This window comes from Notamacropus eugenii, chromosome 3 (genome assembly GCF_028372415.1).
Source record: "Notamacropus eugenii isolate mMacEug1 chromosome 3, mMacEug1.pri_v2, whole genome shotgun sequence".
Lineage (NCBI taxonomy): Eukaryota > Metazoa > Chordata > Mammalia > Diprotodontia > Macropodidae > Notamacropus > Notamacropus eugenii.
This window is the reverse complement of record NC_092874.1, coordinates 247,980,810-248,002,561: the sequence shown is the minus strand read 5'-3', so window position 1 is coordinate 248,002,561 and position 21,752 is coordinate 247,980,810. Positions and strand designations below refer to the sequence as shown.

Genomic DNA, 21,752 nt, shown 5'->3' with positions numbered 1-21,752 from the left:
CCCAGGCTTACCATAAGGAGCTCTTCCAGCTAAGGGGTTTATTAATGGAGTTGGGTTACCGCTTCCTTCCCTTCTGTTTCGATCTGCTAGTGCTGGAAAATCTGAAAGGTCCAATCCTGTTACATTTTCACTTCCATCTAAACAATAACAAAATACATATGTTATAAATCTTTGCACTTATGTAAAATCTCATGATTTTAAGTAACTATATAATAAAAACCCAAATAGCACTATCATTTTTGCATGGACATTATTTGAAACATTGTACTAGCCTTCATCATTACCCATCTAAGCACAATGCTGGGTAGAGAAGATGTTTTTGTGCTTACAAAAAAGGTGGTGATGGTGGTGGTGGGGGTTTGATTTCACATCTTTAGATGTTAATAAAATACTATTTCAAAAAAAGAAAAAGTTATCTAACACAAAACATTTTGACCTATGACAAATTCCTAAAACGATGAACTAACCATTTAGTAAAGGATACTTGGAAAATATCCTAAAATTGTAGTTTTGAGGTAGTAAGATAATTGTGGAAAATTTAAGTAGTACTATTACTTACGCTACTCAAAAAGGACAATTTGTTTGAAAACTGCACCAAAGTAAAAAATAATTATTTTCTTCTTAGATTTAAAATGGATACTTTCAGGGTGATGCTACAGATAAAAATTCTTAACCAGCTGAATTACCAAAGTTCACTTTTCTTTCAAAGTGACAATGTCTTACTTTAAATTCAGAACTATGGATCTACTTATAATTAACTAAGGTGACAAAGTAATAAAAATATAGGAGGATTAAAAAGGGGGAATGCAGTATGGATGGCATGCATTCTTTTATAGAATTCATCTGTTCTGTTATTTCAGAACTTGGAGGATCTATGACTTTGTGGGTGTGCATACTCATTTTACCAAAGCAGATCACAATCCTGCTATAGATAAAATTTCAGATAATTGCCATGAGTGAAAAATGTTATCACCTTATGGTCACCCTAGAGATAAATCTCTCAGAAGGTAAATATTTTGGACTACAGCTTGACATTCTAATTTTTTCCTGGGCCTGTAACTGATGATCTGTTCAGTGCACTCTGCATGTAGAAACTCTTTACAATGATGAAAATCATCAACTCCTCCATACTTCCAACATCAGCCCTCTATTCACTATACCATGATGATGCCTCTCTTAAAAAAGCTTAAGTAATTTTTCAAAAACAAGTAATGGAGGTATAATAGATCACACAGTAAGACAGATTTCTTTGTACTAGTTAGTTGACAAAAAAAAAGAACCTATCATTTTAGTTATACATCATTTTTGTAGCATAAATCGTACCATGAGACTTAGTTCAAATAAATATTTGAAAGTTATTCCAAAATTTTACAGTACTTTACATTATTCATAGATTTCTAGTATATTATAAACTGTATAAAACTGCACATACATATTAATCCCCAAATCTCACATTTCAATATTTTTATTTTTCAAAGAATTTTACTATTCTCATTTAAAAGAAATTATTCTTGTATAAAGTATTTTCTAAAAGTTTTATTATAATATGTTATATATATTATTATAAAAAGTTAACTCATTCTACCTCTTCCTGCTCAAGCTAAAACCACCTCATGTCTGTTTCTAAGTCTATCTCACCCACTATTTTCTTACCTTTCCCCTATTTCAATTTATTTCAACCTTAACTTAAATTTTTCTCCCTCCTTTTTTTTTTTTGCTCCTAGTTAGAGGAACAGTTAGAGATCAGCTCAAGTCTGAGGTTTCTGCCTTTGCCTTCCATTAGAGGCAAATTGGAGTCAGTGTATCCTGTTACTAAACTGTCTATTACACAGTAAAAGATATGGTTAACATCAGACAAACAATTTTCAATGTAATCCAATTTTATTTTTCTTTCAATAACTGTAGTAAGATTCAGCTTATGAAAACTTAAAAATTATACAACATGATCAGGTGTCGATGTTTTGCAAACTTCTTATAGCTTTTTGAAAACTGTTTTCCTGCAGTCATGGTGGGGAAAGCAGCTTCTGAAGGGCAATGGTTTCTGATATGGAAGAGATCTTTAATTGTGCTGATAATATGGTTAGCCAAAAGCTGTTCATATAGTATTGTAATTTACATATTATAAAACATAGCAGATAGCAAACATAATATATATATATATATACTATGTAGCTAAATAGCATCTCTCTACTTCTATTAAATAATTGGTAACATCCAAACATTAAGTCCAGTTCATAACGTTTGAAATACTGTGTATTAAGAGGAACAACCCAAATCACTTTATGCTTCAATAATGCAGAATATTTTTTCTTTTAGGCTACTGTTTATGGAAGAAGCTTACCTGTTCCATTAAAAATGTTACTTGATAGAGAGTTATTCATTCCAAATGCCTGATTCCTGTTCATTCCAAATCCAGACATACTAGGTACACAGAAAACAGTTTTAGATATAATGTAAGAAGACTAATTGTCAGCTGAGAAAAAAACAAGTGCATATTCTTGATTTCCTTGTTTCAGATTATATCACCTTTGGGAACTGATATCAATCTTATTTTATTAAATTCAATTTTTATTCTGCTTTAATTTGTCTGATTTGTTATAATCAACCAGATGAAAAACTAGGTTTTTTTTTTTCTTAAAGATTTTAATGAATAAAGTAAACATAAGAATGAAACAGAATGTGGTCAATATCCTGAGAGAATAAATACAGCTCAATAGTTTTACTTTAAGATTAGTTGATTTAATACTGGTTTTCTATGGCTGCATTTTGCTGTGCTATACAGAATATTATCATCAATGAATTAAAAGTGTTTTATAATATATCACTTCATTCATAACAACACTGATCTTCCAGGCTAAATGGTAAATTCTGTGAAAACACAAGCCAAATTTTCAATTATTTTATTATCTCCAATCTATTCACATATGCAATTAATACTCAAAATGTGTGTTGAATCATATCTTTTTAAAGCATGCTTGTAAATTTTTTAAGGCTCAAAGGCATGTTCTTGAAAATTACTATAAAACTGAATCTAAAGAAAATTAGGTTATAGATGTGTTTTCAATACTTCAAAAATCTGGGGTTTCATCAGTGTTCTATCTACCTTGATCATAAGTACTCTGAAACTTATAGGCAGTCTTAAAGAGCTATGATGCCCTCAGCTGAAAACTCACAATCTGTGATGATGAATCTCTCTAAACTTAATTATAGTAGTCTCAATTTAACAGGTATATAGCCTATCATTCAGAGCCTTTCCGGTTTAGTAGGACTTGCCAAAGGTTACATTCTAATAATACAGCCTTCAAAAACATAAGGTACCCTCATAAGGCATCAAAAAGGAGGCCTTGAGACTACAAATAACTAAAAACTGTAATTAAAAAAAATGCAAATCCTATGTTGACAATGTATTCCTTAAGACTATTTGTGTTAACAGTGATCAGATGATCCACTGGTTTTCTAGCCAGTATTGAGAAAATGTTGATTATAATGTAGAACGAAAACAGGGTTTCTTTTAATCTATAATTGTGAGGTTAAAGGGAAGTAAAAATGCTTACAAAACATGCTGCTAGACTATTACACACTGGAAGGAAGCAAGCCAATGGAAGATTTTGAAAGATTGGTTCAAACTGGTAATGCAAGGTATATTCAAACACAACTGTTTCATAGATGAGAAAAGCTGTTAATAAATATATTAAATAATTCAAGTGGCATTTCCGAGCCTTGTATCTGACATTTAGAAGTTGTTTATACAAAAGGCCAAAACATCCAAATATATTTTTAATGACAAATAATAAATAAAAATAACATGGGATGTGCTGCTGGAGATAGCTTGAACTGGCTCTGAAGTCTGTTGCTAAATTTCTGATGTGAGCATATATTGCTCAGAAATAGGCAAACATTACAATTCAGGGCTTGATTTATTTGCTGTCTAGATTTAAGTGATGGAGAAAATGCTGATAATGGAAATTAAACTTAAAATGTCACATGGACATTTTTTTCCAGAGTGAACTGTTAACCATTTACCAGCACACTCTTAATAACAGCTAGCAATTATATAGCACTTTTAGATCTATAGAACACTTTACAGATGTATCTCATTTGTTCTGCATTAAAACCCTGGGAGTAGTAGGGAGAAGTAGGCACTATTTCGGATTTTGCTGATGAGGAAACTGAGGCACAGAACTAGCTAAGTGTCTGTAGCAAGATCTGAACTCAGGTCTTGTTGACTCCAAGTCCAGCACTCTTAATAACTCTGCTATCTGTGAATTCCTCAACATGAAAAACAATTTAGTAGGATGAGCTAAAACAAGTACAAAGACAAACTGATACAAATTACAATATAAGTACAAAAGCACATACCCCTTTGGGTATGAGATTAGATGAAATACTATAAGTAAAAAGACTGCAAAGAGGTGACAGCATATAAAATACTAGATAGCAATAAATTACAACAGGATTGACTATAAGACTAAAAGTATAAATAACAGCAACTTGTAGAATGAAGAATCAAGAGAAACTGTGCTAATTACCTAGAAATAGCTGAAGTATTTATAGAGCACAAACAAAAGAGAAAGTGGGATAAAATGTGATCATGTCAAGGCCTTCTGAAATTCTTCATCCCAAAGTTCCCTACACCAATTTTTTTACAAACATTGATCAATCAATACTTAACAAAGTACTACCGTTTTAAGAAAGTTTCATCTTATTGACTGGACACAACTAAATTGTCCAAACTAGGAAACCATTTCAAGGTGGGTAAGTAGCTTTACTGCTCCCTTCTGCGATTATGAAAATGAAAGTGCCAATATCATCACCCATTTTCTCCCTCCAAAACAGAATTTTGTTTGATTGACACAAACCTGGTCTTAAAAGACAAAAACAAAACTAAAAAACTTCCATCTTCAGGAAGCTGACAGTTCCCCAAAGCAGAACTTCATACAGAGACATTTGGTAATGAAAAATTCACTTTCACATCATGTCATCCTAAGATAGATATGGCATACCCCATTTACTGGTGAAGCAAAGCCTTGAAGAAATGACTCGTCTAATTTGCCAAAGCTAGGCAGTAGTAAACCTGGAATCCTCATCTTTTTAAGAGGACTAGAAGGCTGGTTTGAAAATCACCAATTTTCTTAAATCACATGCTGTGTTAAACAGAAAGTGCAAGACTTGTGGTAACACAGGTTTTAATAAAGAAAAAACTTACCAGCAAAATTTACCTGATGAAACCCAGCAACCCAGCCATGATTCTAATTTATGATGATATATGATGGTAATCAATACCAATTATTTTGAACCAGATCTGTGATGTCACTGGTATACAGGACTCATGGTGCATAAACACCTCTACCAATACAGAATGGTACTTGCTGTGCAAAGGAGAGACTTGGGGAGTTGAACAGGGCACTGAGTTTAAATGACGAGGTGTATGTCAGAGGCAGGGCATAACTCTAGGTCTGTCTTCCTGACTCTAAGGTCAACTCTCTTTGCTGTGGTACTTCTCCTTATAGCTACAAGTTGAAGCTTTCTTTGTGTAATAAGGTTTTATCATTCAATTATTTTTAAGTTTACAAAAACAATACAGAAAACTCTAAGAGATAGAGAATCAAGAATAATTCTTGGAGTCAGGATAGTTTGAGTTCAACTAAATGCTCCAGGAAGCTCATTAAGAAGCTAAGATTCAGAGCAGCTGTCAATCTGCATCAGTAGAGGGTTCCCCCCTCACTGGGAGTGAATGAAGTCACAGGTCCAATTTAAAAGTAAGATAGAATACTTAAATATATCTCCTAAAAACTGGTAAGCTACTGAAATAGCTCCTTCCATTCCTAGTATTGTAAAGGCAGTAACTGCTCTAGCTACTCTTTCTTTCTTCTCAATCAGGACACCAGGATAGATCAATTTAACAAGTCTCTCTGATTGAGGCCCTTGGCACCTGGTGCTCTCACAGCTCATGCCTGTCAAATTTCAACCATAGATTACTCCCACTATCTGTACTTTCCCTCCTACTCAGGTGATGTTACACAGACCTGGAGGAAATCAAAAAACTATGCTGACTGGGTATGCTATAAATTCATGCCAGCTGATTTCAGGCAAGTCCTTGCTATAGCTCAGTAATTCTACTACCCTCAATTGATTTTCCATTCCACTAACGATAAATGCGTTCCCAAACCCTTTTTCTTCTTCTCAATACTCACATTTTATCTATGGAGGGCCTTTGTTTCATATTTCACTGAAAAACTGAGGCCATTTGCCAGGCACTCACTCTTTTCTCTTCCTTCTTATCTCATATCCTCTGACATCATGTCCCACACAATCGCCTTTCACTCCAATCTCCTTTCACTCCAATCTCCTTCTGCTTGCTAAGGCCAACTCCTCTACAGGTGGAATCAATATTCCATTCCTTTCCATCTTCTCCAGTAGATTAAACTGTCTCTATCAGCACCTTCAGTGTCTCTAAAATCTTCAACCTTTCCCAGTGTCTCAGCCCCCAATCTGCTTCCTACAAACATGCCCAACTCTCCATCATCCTTTAAAAAACAAACAAAAAACTTTCACTAGATTCTGAAAAGCCTGTCAGTTACTGACCTACATCTTTTCTCCCCGTGTCAGCTAAACTTCTTGACAAAGTCATCTACACTAGAGGCTTTCACTTTCTTCTCATTTGTCTTTAAAAACCCTCCACAATATGGCTCCCTACCTCATCATTCAACTGAAATGGCTTTCTCTAAAGTTACCAATGATCTCTTTTCTGTACAACATTGGCTACCTTCTTCTATGTAGTTTCTCCCTTTTGGATTTTTGTGGCTTGTTAACTCTGAGTATCCTTCAAAGCTCTTGTCTTGGCCATACTTTTCTTTCTATATTCTCTCACTTGATGATTTAACTCTCAATAACACTAACTCTCATGGGTTCCATTATCATGTTTAGACAGATGACTGCCAGATCTCTGTTTTGAGCTCTAGTTCCTCTTTAGGAAATGCGTGTTGGACATTTTGAGCTCAGATTTCCTATAGGCATCTCAAACTCAATATGTCTAAGACAGAACTTACTATCTTTTCTCTCAAACTCTCTCATCTTTTGAAATTTTCTATTATTTGTCCAGAAAACCATAAGCCTCACCCAAGTTCAAAACCTCAGCGACATCCTTAATCCCTCTTTTCTGTTTACCACACATATCCAATCAGCTGGGCAATTCCATTATTTCTTTCCTTAGCACATCTCTCATTGATGTATGCTCTCTTCTCATACAGTAACCAGTTAGTGCAGATGTTCTTGACTGTAGCAACAGCCTTCTAACAATAATAATCAACATGACCATGTCATTCTCTGTTCAATAAACTCTACTGGCTCCTTATTATTCCTAAGACCAATGACAAATTTCTTTTGTTAGTAATTCAGAGTCCTTTATAATTGAGCCCCTTCTTACCTTTCTAATCTGTTTACATTCTATTCCTTTCCACACACTCTAACCAGATAAGCCCAACTGATCATCACACAAACACTTCATCTCCTACTTCCATGCCTTTTTGCAATGGCTTTTCCTCAAGCCTAAAATGCTCTTTGTCCCAACATCCGTTGTTAGGATACTGGGCATTAAGACTCCACTCTGGTACTCTCTCCTTTAAGAGGCCTTTCCTGGTCTCCCTAAGCTGCTAGGATCATCTTCTCTAAAATTACTTTCCCTTTATTATATATTTATCTTGAACAGTCTGATTTAGATATGTTGTTTCCTCCCATTAGAATGTAAGCTCCTTGAAGGGAAGAGACTTTTAAAAATTTATTTTCTTTTTATTCCCAGCACTTACCACAGTACCTGGTACATAGTACTCAATTAATAATGCTTGTTGTGGTTATAAAAGTGGATATTTTAATGTAACTAAGCAATCTTCCACAACCCCTAGCCCTCTTGAAAAAAAAAATAAACCTTAAGGCCAGGAAGTTTGGGCAGAACTGAGATGGAAAAAAAATGAAATCTCTGACCTCAAGTACGAGATGATGTACCATCATGAATTCATGGATAAAGAGTTGAGGATATGAGCAGAGTAGTCAACATGAATAGCAATGCTGGCAAGAAGCCAAAACATAAACAGAAAGATAATTTCTATACATGCAGTATAATCTGATTGAGCTTACCTGTTCACAGTAAAAGGCTGTCTAGAGGGCTGCTGCTTTGGCATACATATTATGCTTGGCGAGCTTCTGTTCGGGCTACCTAACCCTGAACTGCTCATGCTATTTGTCCTGCTGGCAATTCCAATGCCCTGACCAACCTGGGAGTGGTTGATCATATTCCTAGGATTCATAGGTAATATACCCCTGAAAAAGAAATTGTTTATAAAAGATGGAGTCTTGAGAATCCCTCATTAAATTTCTAAACCAAATATCTGTGTCATAATCTAGATCTCCAGTGTATTTTTTAAAACAATATCATTCATATTTACTAAACTCTTCATATACTTTCTCTAGGTACTGGTGGAAGAACAGGTAAATCACATTAGGAATTAGTGGAAGACAAAACATAAAATGCCATTAATTATAAATAATGGGAGAGAATACTATGATGTGAAACACCTGAGAATACGACCTTTTCTAAAGTTAAAGCATATGTTCTTACTCTTTGTTAATAAATGGCAAACTACAAACTTGGAAAGTGACATGTACTCTTAAACCCAATCACTCCAACCTTATCTTTTTTGGGAGGAAGGTACAAATTGAGGAAGTGGGAACGAAGGGAAGATATTTGTTAGAATCACTAAGGTGTCAAAACAAAATGAAGGAATGAATCTTGTAGCATCAAATTTCTTTTAAAAAGAATTATGTTCATTCTAATTTCTTAATAGTATGCACACTACTCATTCTTTTTGACCTTACATTTATAAGGAAAGATATATTATGGAAATATTTCACCCTACTACAATACAAATATTTAAATTAAGTGAAAGTATAAAGATAGTACATCAATTCCCTGCCTCAATGAAAAGCACTGAACCAGAAAAAAAGGTGTTTCCTTCTTTTTTAAAAATAAAAACAAAGTTATTTATATTACATATCTACAGGTCTGCAGGTATATAAATAGACTGTCTTTTTCATAAAGTAAGATAATAAACATAGATCTAGCCATACCACTACATAAAGATATAAAGATATAGATTTTAAAGAAAAATTTGAGATTACTAATAAATACCTGCTTGGAGATGGAGGCGTGTGAAGTGACATTGTTGGTACCCCTGTTGTTGGCGTGACGTGGCTTGGTAACTGAGTGCCTTGTGATAAGCTGCGATTTAACTGAGGGGTATTGTTGCTCATTCCCCTCATTGGAAGGCCTAGTGTACCTATTAAAATTATAGGAGGGAAACAGAACCAATTTTGAAATATTCTAAAATATACCATTAAGAAATTACAAAATTACAGCTTTCTAATTATGTAACTTTAACTTCTCTGAATGGCATCTTTAAAGAAATTTTCTACCTCAAGATATTCTCTAATCTATAAGATTTTAAACATGGAGGTTAGTTACACATATTTTTGGTACTATAACATTCAATTAAGAAGATTAATGTGTCCATGGTTTGACAATAGATTTACGTGCTTTGTTAAAGTCCACGGACCAATATTTGGATTTATTTTATTAAGATCAATTGTGCAACGTTAATGCTTTATTTAGAATCCATTTCTATTAAGCTCTTTAACTGCCAACTTAAAGCATCAGTTACTTTGTAAGGAAGTTTAATTTTGTTTAGTTTATATTTTTTTAATTTTAATGACTTTTACTGGTATGTGAAACATGATAAGATTTAAAGAAAATATTTCCATTTAGAGAATATATTCACAAATAAGAAATTATGCTGACAAAGGTTAACCAAAAAAGTTACATGACACCATTGGGACTTGTCTACCAAAAATTTTTTAAAGGATTTCCATTCATTTCAGAGCTTTGATACTAATTGATCCAATGTTGATCTAATATCAAGGATTGAAGTGTTTTAAATGAGTGAATTTCTCAGAAAAGTTTAACATTCATGAACTAAAACACAGTAAGTTGGTCAAGCTTTGATGGTAACTGTTCTAAAACAGGAGATATGGAAAAATATTTAACCTTTTTTCTTCATAGCTCAGAGATATGCTTCTCTCCTCCATAAAATTGGGCTTTCCAGTTTTGAACTACAGAGTTAGAAGGGACCTTATAGCTAGCGGAGTTCAGGCACTTCATGGAACAAATGAGGAAAGTACTTCCATGCCTGCTTTTAATGATACTTTCTCAAAAAGACCTTTTAATTTGCAGCTTTTAATCTGCTATGAATGGGCAGGAAAAGCAGGTCACAAGAATTCAAAGCTGGAAGGGACTTTGGAGATTATCTAATTTTATAAATGATGAGCCCAGAAAACTCAAGTGAGCTGCACAGCATGTGAGAGTCAGAATCCAAGCTTAGGTCTCCTGAGATCTAACACTTACTCTCTCTACAACACCCCAGAAATCATTCTATGTTAATTACACCCATATGTCTGACTGCTGTCTCTGAGTTCACAGAGAAAAGATCTGTATGATGAACATCAAAAATGCCCATCTCTACAGTCTAGATTTATAGATACTTCAGTACTTAAAAGATCTATGCATTCGGCTGTGATTTCATCCACGTTGGAGAGTGTTCTAGATGGTTCAGGAAATTTGTGCAAAACAGTTAAGGGAAATAGCATGAATGAAGGAAACTGGCCAATGATCCTCAATTCTCTCATCTTAACTGTAAAATCACCTTTCTTATTCTCAAAACCAAGCAACATTTCACTGATTCAAGAACCATTAGTTGCTTTTTTTTAAGGATGTGAAAAGGTGATAAGAAATATATATTGAGTCACCACAGCCCTAAGTGAGAAATTAATGAATTAAGATACCACAAGAATGCTGTTGTGCACAGGGACTCATATCTTCAAGGTTCTCTTTGAGAGTAACCAGAAGGGTGCTTCTCCACATACTATGAATGGAAAGGTGAGTTAATTTTTCATTCTCTGGCATGATGAAGTACTATTTCTCAATTCCTGTATCACAACCTTTTGCAATACAAACAATGCTGATTTGTTATATAGGAAGCTGGTAAGCTTAAAATTCAGGCAGCAAAACTCCTTGATTTCTATGGACTAAATAACCATAGTTGTCATAATGTATATACATGGAGCTTAGCAGTGTTTAATTTAGAAATAAAAAACCATGGGCAAGTTGACCCTTTGTTATATACCACTTCTGGGGAGTGCACAATGCCCTGTGAAGCCTGAGGCCATAAGACTATTAATGAGGCAACAGAAGGCTAGACTGGAAAGGAAAAGCCCAAAGAAGCAACGTAAAAAGTGTGTGCTTCTCCAAGTTTACATTCCTCTCTATTCTAACAGAACCTCTCCCAGGTCACCTCAATTCCTCTTCTTGCTTTCTATAGTAGAGGTTCTTAAAACTTCTGTGTATGCAATTTGGCAAAGCCCATGGACCCTTCCTCATTATGTCTATTGTCTACATTAATAACTGAAGGAAATGTTAAATTATAATTAGAAGTTACTGAAAACGAAGGTGTTATTTTTTCCAGTTCAAGTTCATAACCCCTCACCCCTTAATCCCTGCCTGCCCTCAACCCACCCCCCCAAATCTATCCATGGACACTGTAGACTCTAGGTTAAGAAGCCCTGCTGTATACACCATTTTATCCTAAAAATGTAATTTTCATTGTAGGTGTCCCAATGAGATTTATTTCTTATCCTCCTTGGCCTGGAAGTGGAATCACAGAATGTTATAGGTCAAAGGTACCTAAAAGAAAGATCATCTAGTTCATTTCCTTTTATAGATGAAGTAACTGACACAGGTTTAGGGACTTGCCCAAGGACTTCCCCAAGGTCACAATTAAAGGCAGAACAAAAATTAAAACCAAGGTTTCCTGACTTAAAATTTAATGCTCTTTCCACTAACCATGGATAACACAAATTGCAGAGTGGTGTGGATACAAAACTATGGCCCCATTTCTTTTTTAAAGCCCAATTCAAATACTACCACTCCTCTCCCAAATAATACTTCTCCCTGAAGCCTTCCCTAATCCCTGGAATAAACAATAACTTCCTTAATCAGCAGAATGATATGCTGACATCTTTCTCTCTGTCATAAAGTTTAACTTATATTCTTCCTGTTCCTTCCCTTGTCCTCATGCTCACTTTTCTTCCTTGTCTTCTTCCTCATTTGTTTCTGCTCTCTCACTTGTTTTATTCTCTTTTCTCTTCTTCCTTTCTCCATCTTTTTCACTGTAGTCAAATATATGCCTTTAATAAAACCTGCTATGTCTACCCTCCCGACTTCTACAATATTAACCTACAGTTGTTTAATTTTTTTCATGGTGACCATTTCTCCCAAATACATTTCATGGTTTGCTATAAAAGAGAATATCAGAAAAATTAAGGACTTGAGAAATATCAAATCAAAGAATTTCTCACACCAGTCTTTTAAGAAAGGAAGATCTAAACACAACAAAACATTTAGCCAACTATAAGTTGGCACACTTTGTTCAGTTTATTATTTGTGCTAAAAGTCAAAGAAGATGGCATGAATAAAGAAAATGTACAAATAATCTGCATTATTCTTACTTTAACATTCAATATTCACCATTCTCCCTCCCCAGAACAATTAACATTTAAATGATGTCCACTTCAGGCTAGAGAACAGGCTAACTAGTTTGAAAAAGAAAAAAAAAAAGGTCAGAAAAATCTGAAACAGAAAGGAAAATATGAATGGAATATTTCCAAATGAGACAACCAGCCTTCAGATATTTCATAATATCCCAATTAATCTCAAAGCTCTATATAAGATTTGATATTAGGAAACAAATTGTTTTTACTCATTTACTGAACTGTCATAGCTGATCCATCTCTCCTACAACTACAATCGTAGTTCAGGACCTCTCACTTTGCTTCCTGGCATTCCTGCCTTAAATCTCACAACTCCAGTTCAGTCTAAACGCTGTGCCAAAGTAAGGCAGATCTGACCTTGTCACTCCATGACTAAATCCAATCCAGTGGCTACCCGAGAAATGTCTCTCAGGTGAAATACAAACTTCTTTAGCTTGAAATGCTCCCCAAAACACGACCCGATTTTTACCCCTCTCAGTGCCCATTACTCCCCTTCCCACACTTTGTGGTACAGACAAACTGCATCACTTCTTTCTGTCCCTCACAAAGAACGCTCTATCTTCCACTCTGCAAGGGCCATTCTCCATGGTAGAAATTCACTCACAGGAAGGAATCCTGTCCACTTCATAGCAACTCTTCTCCTTCAAGCCACAGCTCAAGAACCATCTTCTGCATGAAATCTTTTTCCTGATGTCCCCAGCTATAATTATCTTCAGTGCCTGGTACATAGTAGGTGTTTAATAAATCTATCCTTTTTTATTACTTTGTATTTAACTATTTTGTGTTTCTCTGTATTTATTCTGCACTAACCCACATATGAACTTCTTGTCTTCTTCCACTAAAATGTAACCTCCCTACAAGTAGGGACTGTTTCATTTTTTAAAATTTGTAACCCTAGTGCTTACCACAGTTCCTGGCACATAGCAAACATATAACAAATGCTTACTGATTGATTTATTAAACTGGAGTTTCAAAGACACACTTGATTTAGTGTTTATTTAATCAGAAAGGATCATTGCAAACCTTTTATTTTCTATTATGTTCACACCAAACAACAGTCTTATTAACAAAGTCAGCACATATCTTGGGAGTGTGATAACTAAATAGGTGAAAACAGAAGTATTTTGTCACTGGAAAATTAGTATAATAAAAATCAATTCAACAATCCTTTATTTTGTATCTACTAAGAATGGAGCCAAAATGGAGGTCACAGTCTAATGTCATATTAGTAGAAGGATAGGAGATTATAACTATAGTGCACAAAAGGACATAATCAGAAAGGCATTAAATCTGATGGCTGTTCTGTAATGTTAATCCTCCTTGACTTCTTTGAGGCAGTTGACACTACTAATCACCCTTGCCTCCTAGATACTCTCCTATCTGAGTTTTCCTGACTGTGGCTTTCTTGATTATCTTCCCACCTGTCTTTCAAAGCTGCTCCATCTCTCTCTGTCTCTCTCTTTCCCTCTCTCTCTCCTTATCAGCAAACTACCCATCTAGTCATCATCTTGCTATAGATGACTCCCAAATATTATGAAAGAGTTTAAGTAATATCTGCTGCCATGACTGTCAGTCAGCATTGGCTGAGAGCTAAAAAAATTAGGGTTTCTTTCCCTTAATCACGTAGCTAGGGGGATCTTTAAATATAAAGACAAAGTAGCAAGACCCCACTGCTATGGAGTACATAAAGATTTCTGACTATTGTAGGTACACTACATAACCCATTTTGCTTAATGGATCTGAAAGATTATTATTACAACATTATAACTTGTAAGAAAAGGTTGAGTAACAAGAAAGAAAGAAGGAGAATGATTTAGGAATATCTGAAGGATGTAAGAATTTTATAAAGTAAAAAAGGAGAAACAAAGGGGGATGCTGAAGTTGGTAAGATGGGAAAGGAAGTTGAATATGACAACTCTGTGGCAGTTGACACAGCTGGGAAGAGAGAAGAAGCAGCCACATAAAAGCACTAAGGACTGAGTACTTTGCTTACACAAAGTATGGAGAGCAGGAGAGAGTTTGCAGTGACATGCAAAGAGTGATAATTCTCTTTCTACAAGAGCCAAGTATTTGTCATCTATGGTTGAAGTTTAGCACAGAACTCTACCTAGAAGAGAAGGTAAAGGGGCACAAAAAAAATCTCTCCATTCTCCAGTGTACAAAGACACACTTCTTTCTTTTTTAAAGAAGGTACTGAATTAGAAAACAAACAAAACAAACCCAAAAAAGGATTTGCAAAGACAAGAAAATTCTAACCTGTGTCACAAGACTAAAAACTGAGAGAAAATAAAGAAAAAGATGACAGATCATCTGATCTATGTAGAAGATGTATAGCTCTTGTTAAAGAGAACATAGACCCTCTAAGAAGGAAGCTTGTTATGTAAGAAATATTGATATAGATCTAAAAGAACCTCTAGTTAAGCGATTATTTTGATGACTAAGAGGCAATTAGATAACTACAGTGGTCTCCAGATTAACTGGGACAAAGAAATATAATTAAATTTATTTACATATAATAAACCTTACAACTTTCTACATCTTTAAAAAATGCTAAATATACAATATGTCCCTCTTCTGCGGCAATCACTTGTTTTACACAATTTGGCACTGAGTTAACACATTCTTGAGTTCATCATGAGACCACATATCACACTGGAGAAAGTGAACCTTTGAAGAACAGTCCATTTTTCCAAGTCTGGCCTTGATCATATAGCCAAATAGTTTTCAACAGAGTTTAAATAAAGCAATCAATGCATGTTTATCTCCATCTTCTGGATAAATTTCTGGGCATGTTGCAATATTCTATGTGCACAGGGGATTTCTGTAATTCTTGAATGATTCTGTTTTTCAGTATATCAATAAATTTATAAGCAGTGGCACTACTTCAATAGACACAAGAATCCCAGGGGGTCAAATGAAAATTTTAAAAATTTCCAATTTTTTTTTTTTTGGTGGCTGTTTTACAATCTGATAAGGATGTTCAGATCTTAAAAGATCACCTTGGTACAACCTTGAAAGAAAAAATAAGCTTCATCAGTTTCACTGTAAAAATACCTTTTTTTCCAATCTTCAGCATTCTAGACTTCGTACATCTTGCTCACACAAAACATTTTTTCTTCATACCAAATGTTTTTGTTTTTAATAAATGTGTCTTCTCACTGTGTTCTTTCAACTTCAAGAAAACTACTCCATATTCTGAAGATCTCTGTTTTCTGAAGATTAATTAGGCTGTTTTGCAGGAAGTTTGTCAGTTCTTGCACTGTTTTTTGTTTCTAAACGTGTTCCATATGACTGGTTCTTTTTCATGTAGACGTGAATGATCCTTGAAATGTCTGACTTCCCCACACCAACAAATGCTTCAATATCTCTAACAGTCACTGAAGTGTGCTCTTTAAGAGCCACAACTTCTGCAGGTGTTCTTGTGGTAATATCCATTCTTCTAAACTACAGAATTAAAAACATAACAAGATTTGTATAGCATAAAATCCAAATTGAATACTCATCTGACAGAGAACTACAACTGGAGAACCAGCTCAATTCATTTTCAACTGATCTGATACTATGAATTAGCCTAGTATCAGCAGAAGTAAACACTCAAGGCCACTAATGTCACAAAGTGAAAGCATAACATAATCAGTTTATTCCAAGTAATTTCCATCTGACCATATTTGTTAATTTCACTACAGTAACACAGAGGTTTCCTATACCCTGTGCAGGTGTGCAGAACAGGTAAGGAGGTAAAAGAGCGCCTACAAGCCCCTAAAAAGTTCCAGTCACAAAGCTCAGATGAACTGCCTTTCTTACTACTAAAAGAACTAGTAAATGGGGTAGCTGGTCACTGTCAATGGCTTTTGAAAGATCATGGTAAAAAAATTAGAGGTACCACTGGAATGAATGGGGTAAATTCTTCCCAAAAGGAAAGAGGAGTCAGTAAACTACAGGCTAGTGACCTTGATTTTGATTCCTAGAAAAATCTAGATTATACTATTAAAATGAAGGCAAATGAATACCCAGGAAAGGAAGTAATTACAAAAAGCCAAGATGACATTCATCGAGAACAGTTCATATCAGACTATTTCCCTTTCTTTTGGGGTGGGGGGAGGGGGGCATTTTCAGACTGGCAGATGAGGAAACAATCATAGAAAACACCTTACCTAAATGTGAGGAAAGCCTCTGACAACTCGCAGAAGATACAAATGTAGATTAGAAACCTTAAATCAGATGGATTCAGAAGTAGCTACATGGTTGGCACCCAAGAGGAGGTCTTACCAGTTTATTGTCAGATTTGCAGAACTATATTTTGCCCTTTGCTTTTAACCATTTTTTTAGTATATTTACCAAATTGATAAATTATAAACAGAGAAAATTAGCTAATATGTTGGGTGAAAGAATCAGGATCCAAAAAAGAATCAGACTTCTTTTGCTGGGTCTACAGAGCTGAACTAGGAACAATGGGTACAAGAGAGAGTGGCAAAGTTAAGCTCCATGCAAGGAAATGCTTAACAGTAAGAGCTATCCGAAAGTGGAATGGGCTGCCTCAGAGGGTAGTGGCACCTTCCCACTTGCAGCTATTCTTATTGACCACTGCTGGATATATTGTTACGGGGATTCTTATTATTCAGTTTGAACTAGTCTTGGGGTTCCATCCAACTCTGAAATTCTATGAATTTTAATGACACATCACTGGTTATGTGACAAGAGCAGAGTTATACTTTCAATTAAAAATCAATAGTTGTTAGTTAAATATTAATAAATATCTCAATAAAATGATTCAAATCATAAGTGAACATTTTTAAAACAATGTAACAACACTTTGATAAAAGTAAAAGATTTACAAATGAATCAAAGTAACAGTATAATGTTTTATTATTTAATGAACTCTTTGGAAAGCCTGACATTTGTCTCCTTTCATCATTGCTGCTGTCTTCATAATCATCTCATACCAAGTATCTCTGACTTCTCCCTTAGAGACATATATCACAATTTCCAGAGGTTCATATTTATTTCAGTATCTTATTTTTAAATGAACTTTTATGATATACAAAACTCCCTAACTTATTTCTCCCTTCAGTCTCTAGGATATCTTCCACATGGATAAAAGTTCTCTTGCATAATGGTCATTTCTAACAATAAGTTACACATTTTTTGTTCATGATTTCCACATATCTCACCCTACAGTTTCTTCAAAATTCCCTGGTGGATGCTACTTTGTTCTAGTCATCATTTATAGCCAGTTTGTTCAATCTATTTCTAGTTGAGAAGATAATATAGGAATTAAAGCTTCTTTGTTTTCCTCAGTAAGGACAAAAGCAAAAAACTCATTTAGTTTTTAAGTTCCCTTTCTTTTTATTCCTGAATGTATCTTTGTACCTCAGGGATCAAATGGCATCTCTGATTTTATAGCTGGCTCCCTCCTATTATCATTGGCTTTAGAGTCAATATTCTAAAATGCGCCTCCAGTTTTTTTGGGGTTTGCCCAGTTTGTATTTTGACAAGAACTATCACAAGTCTTCCTCATTTAAATAATTCTTTTCATCTCTTCTCTTTATCATTTGAGGGAGAGGGCAACTTTCAACTAGACTACCATCATTAAGGGGCAAGAGAAGAGGGTGACAACTCCTGAAACAAGGATTATGTAAAGAGTAAAGGGTCTTGAGCTGGAGGATAAGAATCACTCCCATAAAAGAGATGTAAGGGATGTTAGCAAAGCTGAGGAAATAAAGAGGTAGGGCAATCCAAAACAAAATGAGATGCAGCACAGCTGTAGAAAGGGGTACTTGACTTTGAAATTTAACAGTCCTGGGTTTGAATCTCATCTCCAGTGTTCACTAGCTGCATAATCATGCATAATTTAACCTTCTGTCACTGGAGTTTCCTCAATTACAAAATAGAGACAATAAGATCTGCACCACCTAATTCATAGGGTGCTGGAAGGAAAAATCACACTGCAAACTTTAAAGCCTTATGTAACTATGTCGTTGACAAAGTGAATTAACCAATAATCAGGTTAGTCTGGAGAATAAGAGCCTACATGGGAATTGCTATTTAACTGGATGATAATGACTGTTTCTTTGAGGAAAGGACTGAGGTAGTAAGATAAGATAGAAGCTATCATTTTAAAAGGAGGAAGAAAATAATTTTTTTAATTTTCTAACTCTAGCTTTTATAGAATTGGTCTTTTTTTTTCTGTAAAAATGCTTCTAAAAAGCAGTGAAAAGACAGAGGGTCTACTATTCAAACTTATGTTTCACAGATAACACTTTAAAAGTATGTACATCCATTTTATATATCTTGATGATGTGAGAACCACAAGTTTTCAAGATCTCTCTAAATTTTCTTTTTTGTTGTGGACAACAACAAACAAATTTTTCAATGCACAAAAAATAGGAGAAAAGATTGTATAAGAAAATGAACTATTTACATACGATTTATTTTTTAAATGTATATAATTTAACGATGCAACAAAATTTCTGTATTTGTGTTCCCTCTGAACTATTTTATCTTTACGCATTAAAAAATGTCTTATTGACACTCTTTTACAAACGTTTAGCACTGCACACCAGGCCTTCTCTTCCCAATAGTCAAGCAAGACAAATCAACAAATCGGTCATGTCTCAGAATGCATGTCTGATTCTGTAACTCTAATTCATCACATCTCTGTCAAGAGATGGGGGTTTATTTCATTACCAGTCTTTTGAAGTCATGATTGATTACTATTAAACAGATATTTTTCTTTTTACAATTTGTGTGACAACCTGGTTCAACAGTAAAGAAAATGCAATTTACTAATTTAATTTCAAATAGAAATCATATTTTCTCCTAATGAATATGAATTTAATGCCAAGTTTAAAACCTATGTATATGAGTACAGTAACTGGACCAAAAAGAAAGAAGATGGGATAACAAAGATTGTGAAAATATTTGTATTTTATCCTCAAATTACAGTAGTAACAATACAGATAAAACCTGACAATTTATTAAAATTGTTTCTAAATTTACCATCTTACTCATAAGACCCTAATACCTGCTGAAAAGACAACTGGTCAAGCAATAATCACTAATTACCCCCTTTGCAATGCCTCGTTTTATTTGGACGGTCACCCACAAAGTAAAAGTCTATCTGGAACACATGGTAAGGAGAGAAGATATTTAGCTGTAGCAACTACAGTAATCATTCAACAACTTTTTTTTTTGGTTATAACTGTGATATGTTAATGACATCTTTAAAAAATTTAAATAACACTTTAAAGATGTTTCTTGATTTCTTTTTTAATATATAATTTTTTCACATTTTTATTTATATCTTATTTATATTTATTTTATATTTATCAGATATTATCAGCCATTCCAAAAACAGATATGTTACTTAGTAAGCTATTTCAGGTAAAACATGCATAATTATAATCTCATGAAGTGGCAATAGCTGTGAGGAAGACAGGTTTGAATAGGTTAGAATTACAAAATATTTTAAAAGAACAAAACATGTAATTGCAGAAAAAGAACTGATACCAACTGGAACTCCTGAATTCTAATCCAGAATATAGCCATGAGCAAGTCAAAAAAACTAACTGGGCCTCAGTTTTCCCATCTATATAATAAATGAAGTGGACTATAAGGTCCATCTCTTTCAGTACTACAAACGACAGAGTAATACTATGGCAACTAATATGGAGTTGTGCTAAAGAAAAGTGTTATTTTTAATCTAGCTAAAGCTGTATGAAAGTTCAATAAAATGGGAAATACTATTTTTATAAAGTAACATTATTTTTAGTATGAAATTGCATTCTATTAAAATACCTGTAAGTTATCTTAAGTAATATTCTGGCAAACTTGTTTATGCTAACTTTTCTTAGCAAATTATTTTTCAAAGCTACTGAAATGGTAAAATTTAATATGATCCACGTGCAAAAATCATTCTAAATGAGCAAATTATGAATTAATGAGGTTGCATAAGAACGCATATGAAAAAGACTGAAAGGGTCTACTCTTTTGAAATTCCCCATTAATGCACATATAGGTAGCTCTATCTTTATTTGAAAGGGAACCCCGAAATAAATGCAAATTCTTACTTTGTTGCCCGTATAAACTTGCCCCAAACTGAGACAGCTGACCTGATGTTGATGGTGATGCCAGCATCTAGAAACAAATTAATTATATTAGAGTATAAAGAGCTATACACAACACTCAATGAACTTATTAGACTTTAGTAATGTGACAAATGTTTTATATGCTACGACAAGTGTAATTCACTCTTATAGCTCTCAAAGTGCTCATAAGATATTAAGAACATAAAAGCATAAAATATAAACAATTTTTAAAATTTATTAAATTGGATATTTCTTAGGTACATAAGTAGATAAAGTCAAACTGTAAAAATGAAATTAGTTTTCTGTAAGTATGGAATTTTTAAAGTTGTACTAAACTATTACATTATACTGAATATACATTTTAAAACATATTCTCAGGAAGTTTTGAATCCAATAAATTCTTTAAAAAAAATACAGGAGTGTAGTATCCATATGATATTAAAACAGATTACAAATCCATGAGAAAGTATCTAGCTAGACTGTTTTATATACTTACAGGTTCACTTAATCATTATTTAGTAATAACAGAAAAGTTTCCTTTATATTAATCAATTATTACTTGTATTAATCGATTATAGGCGTATTTCAAATGACTTTCAAAGTAGTTATAGTATTCATATTAGGAGGAAAGTGGTCAAAATATTAAGAATGAATAATTACATATATGGAAATTTGGGTTCTTTTAGGACTTACTTCTAAAATTCTCAGAGTCAAACCATTAAAACAAAGAGGTAAATACTTTCTGTCTACCCACTGCTTTTTAAGAGACATGCTACTTTGAAGAACACTCATCCTCCACAAGATCTATCTAAATCAATCAATTTAACATATATAAGAAAATTTTATTCCAAAGCCAAAATTTTGTGAAAAGACTGAAAACAAGGATCCATGATTTAACTAAAAGACATTAAAAATTATTTGAAATTTAATGATCTAGAATTTTAAAATACCAAGTCCAAATTTCAAAGAACTACCAAAAAAAAAGTAACAGAATAGATGATTACACCAAAC

At 33.9% G+C, this 21,752-nt stretch overlaps 1 protein-coding gene across 1 annotated transcript in view; it reads right to left on the bottom strand.

Moving 5' to 3' along the window:
* CNOT2 (CCR4-NOT transcription complex subunit 2) overlaps nucleotides 1-21,752 on the bottom strand; it is a 180,270-nt gene that overhangs the window by 18,592 nt on the left and 139,926 nt on the right. Inside the window, 5 exon segments of the mRNA XM_072655367.1 lie at nucleotides 12-137; nucleotides 2,342-2,421; nucleotides 8,134-8,316; nucleotides 9,185-9,332; nucleotides 20,724-20,790. Coding sequence (XP_072511468.1) covers nucleotides 12-137; nucleotides 2,342-2,421; nucleotides 8,134-8,316; nucleotides 9,185-9,332; nucleotides 20,724-20,790 — 604 coding nt within the window.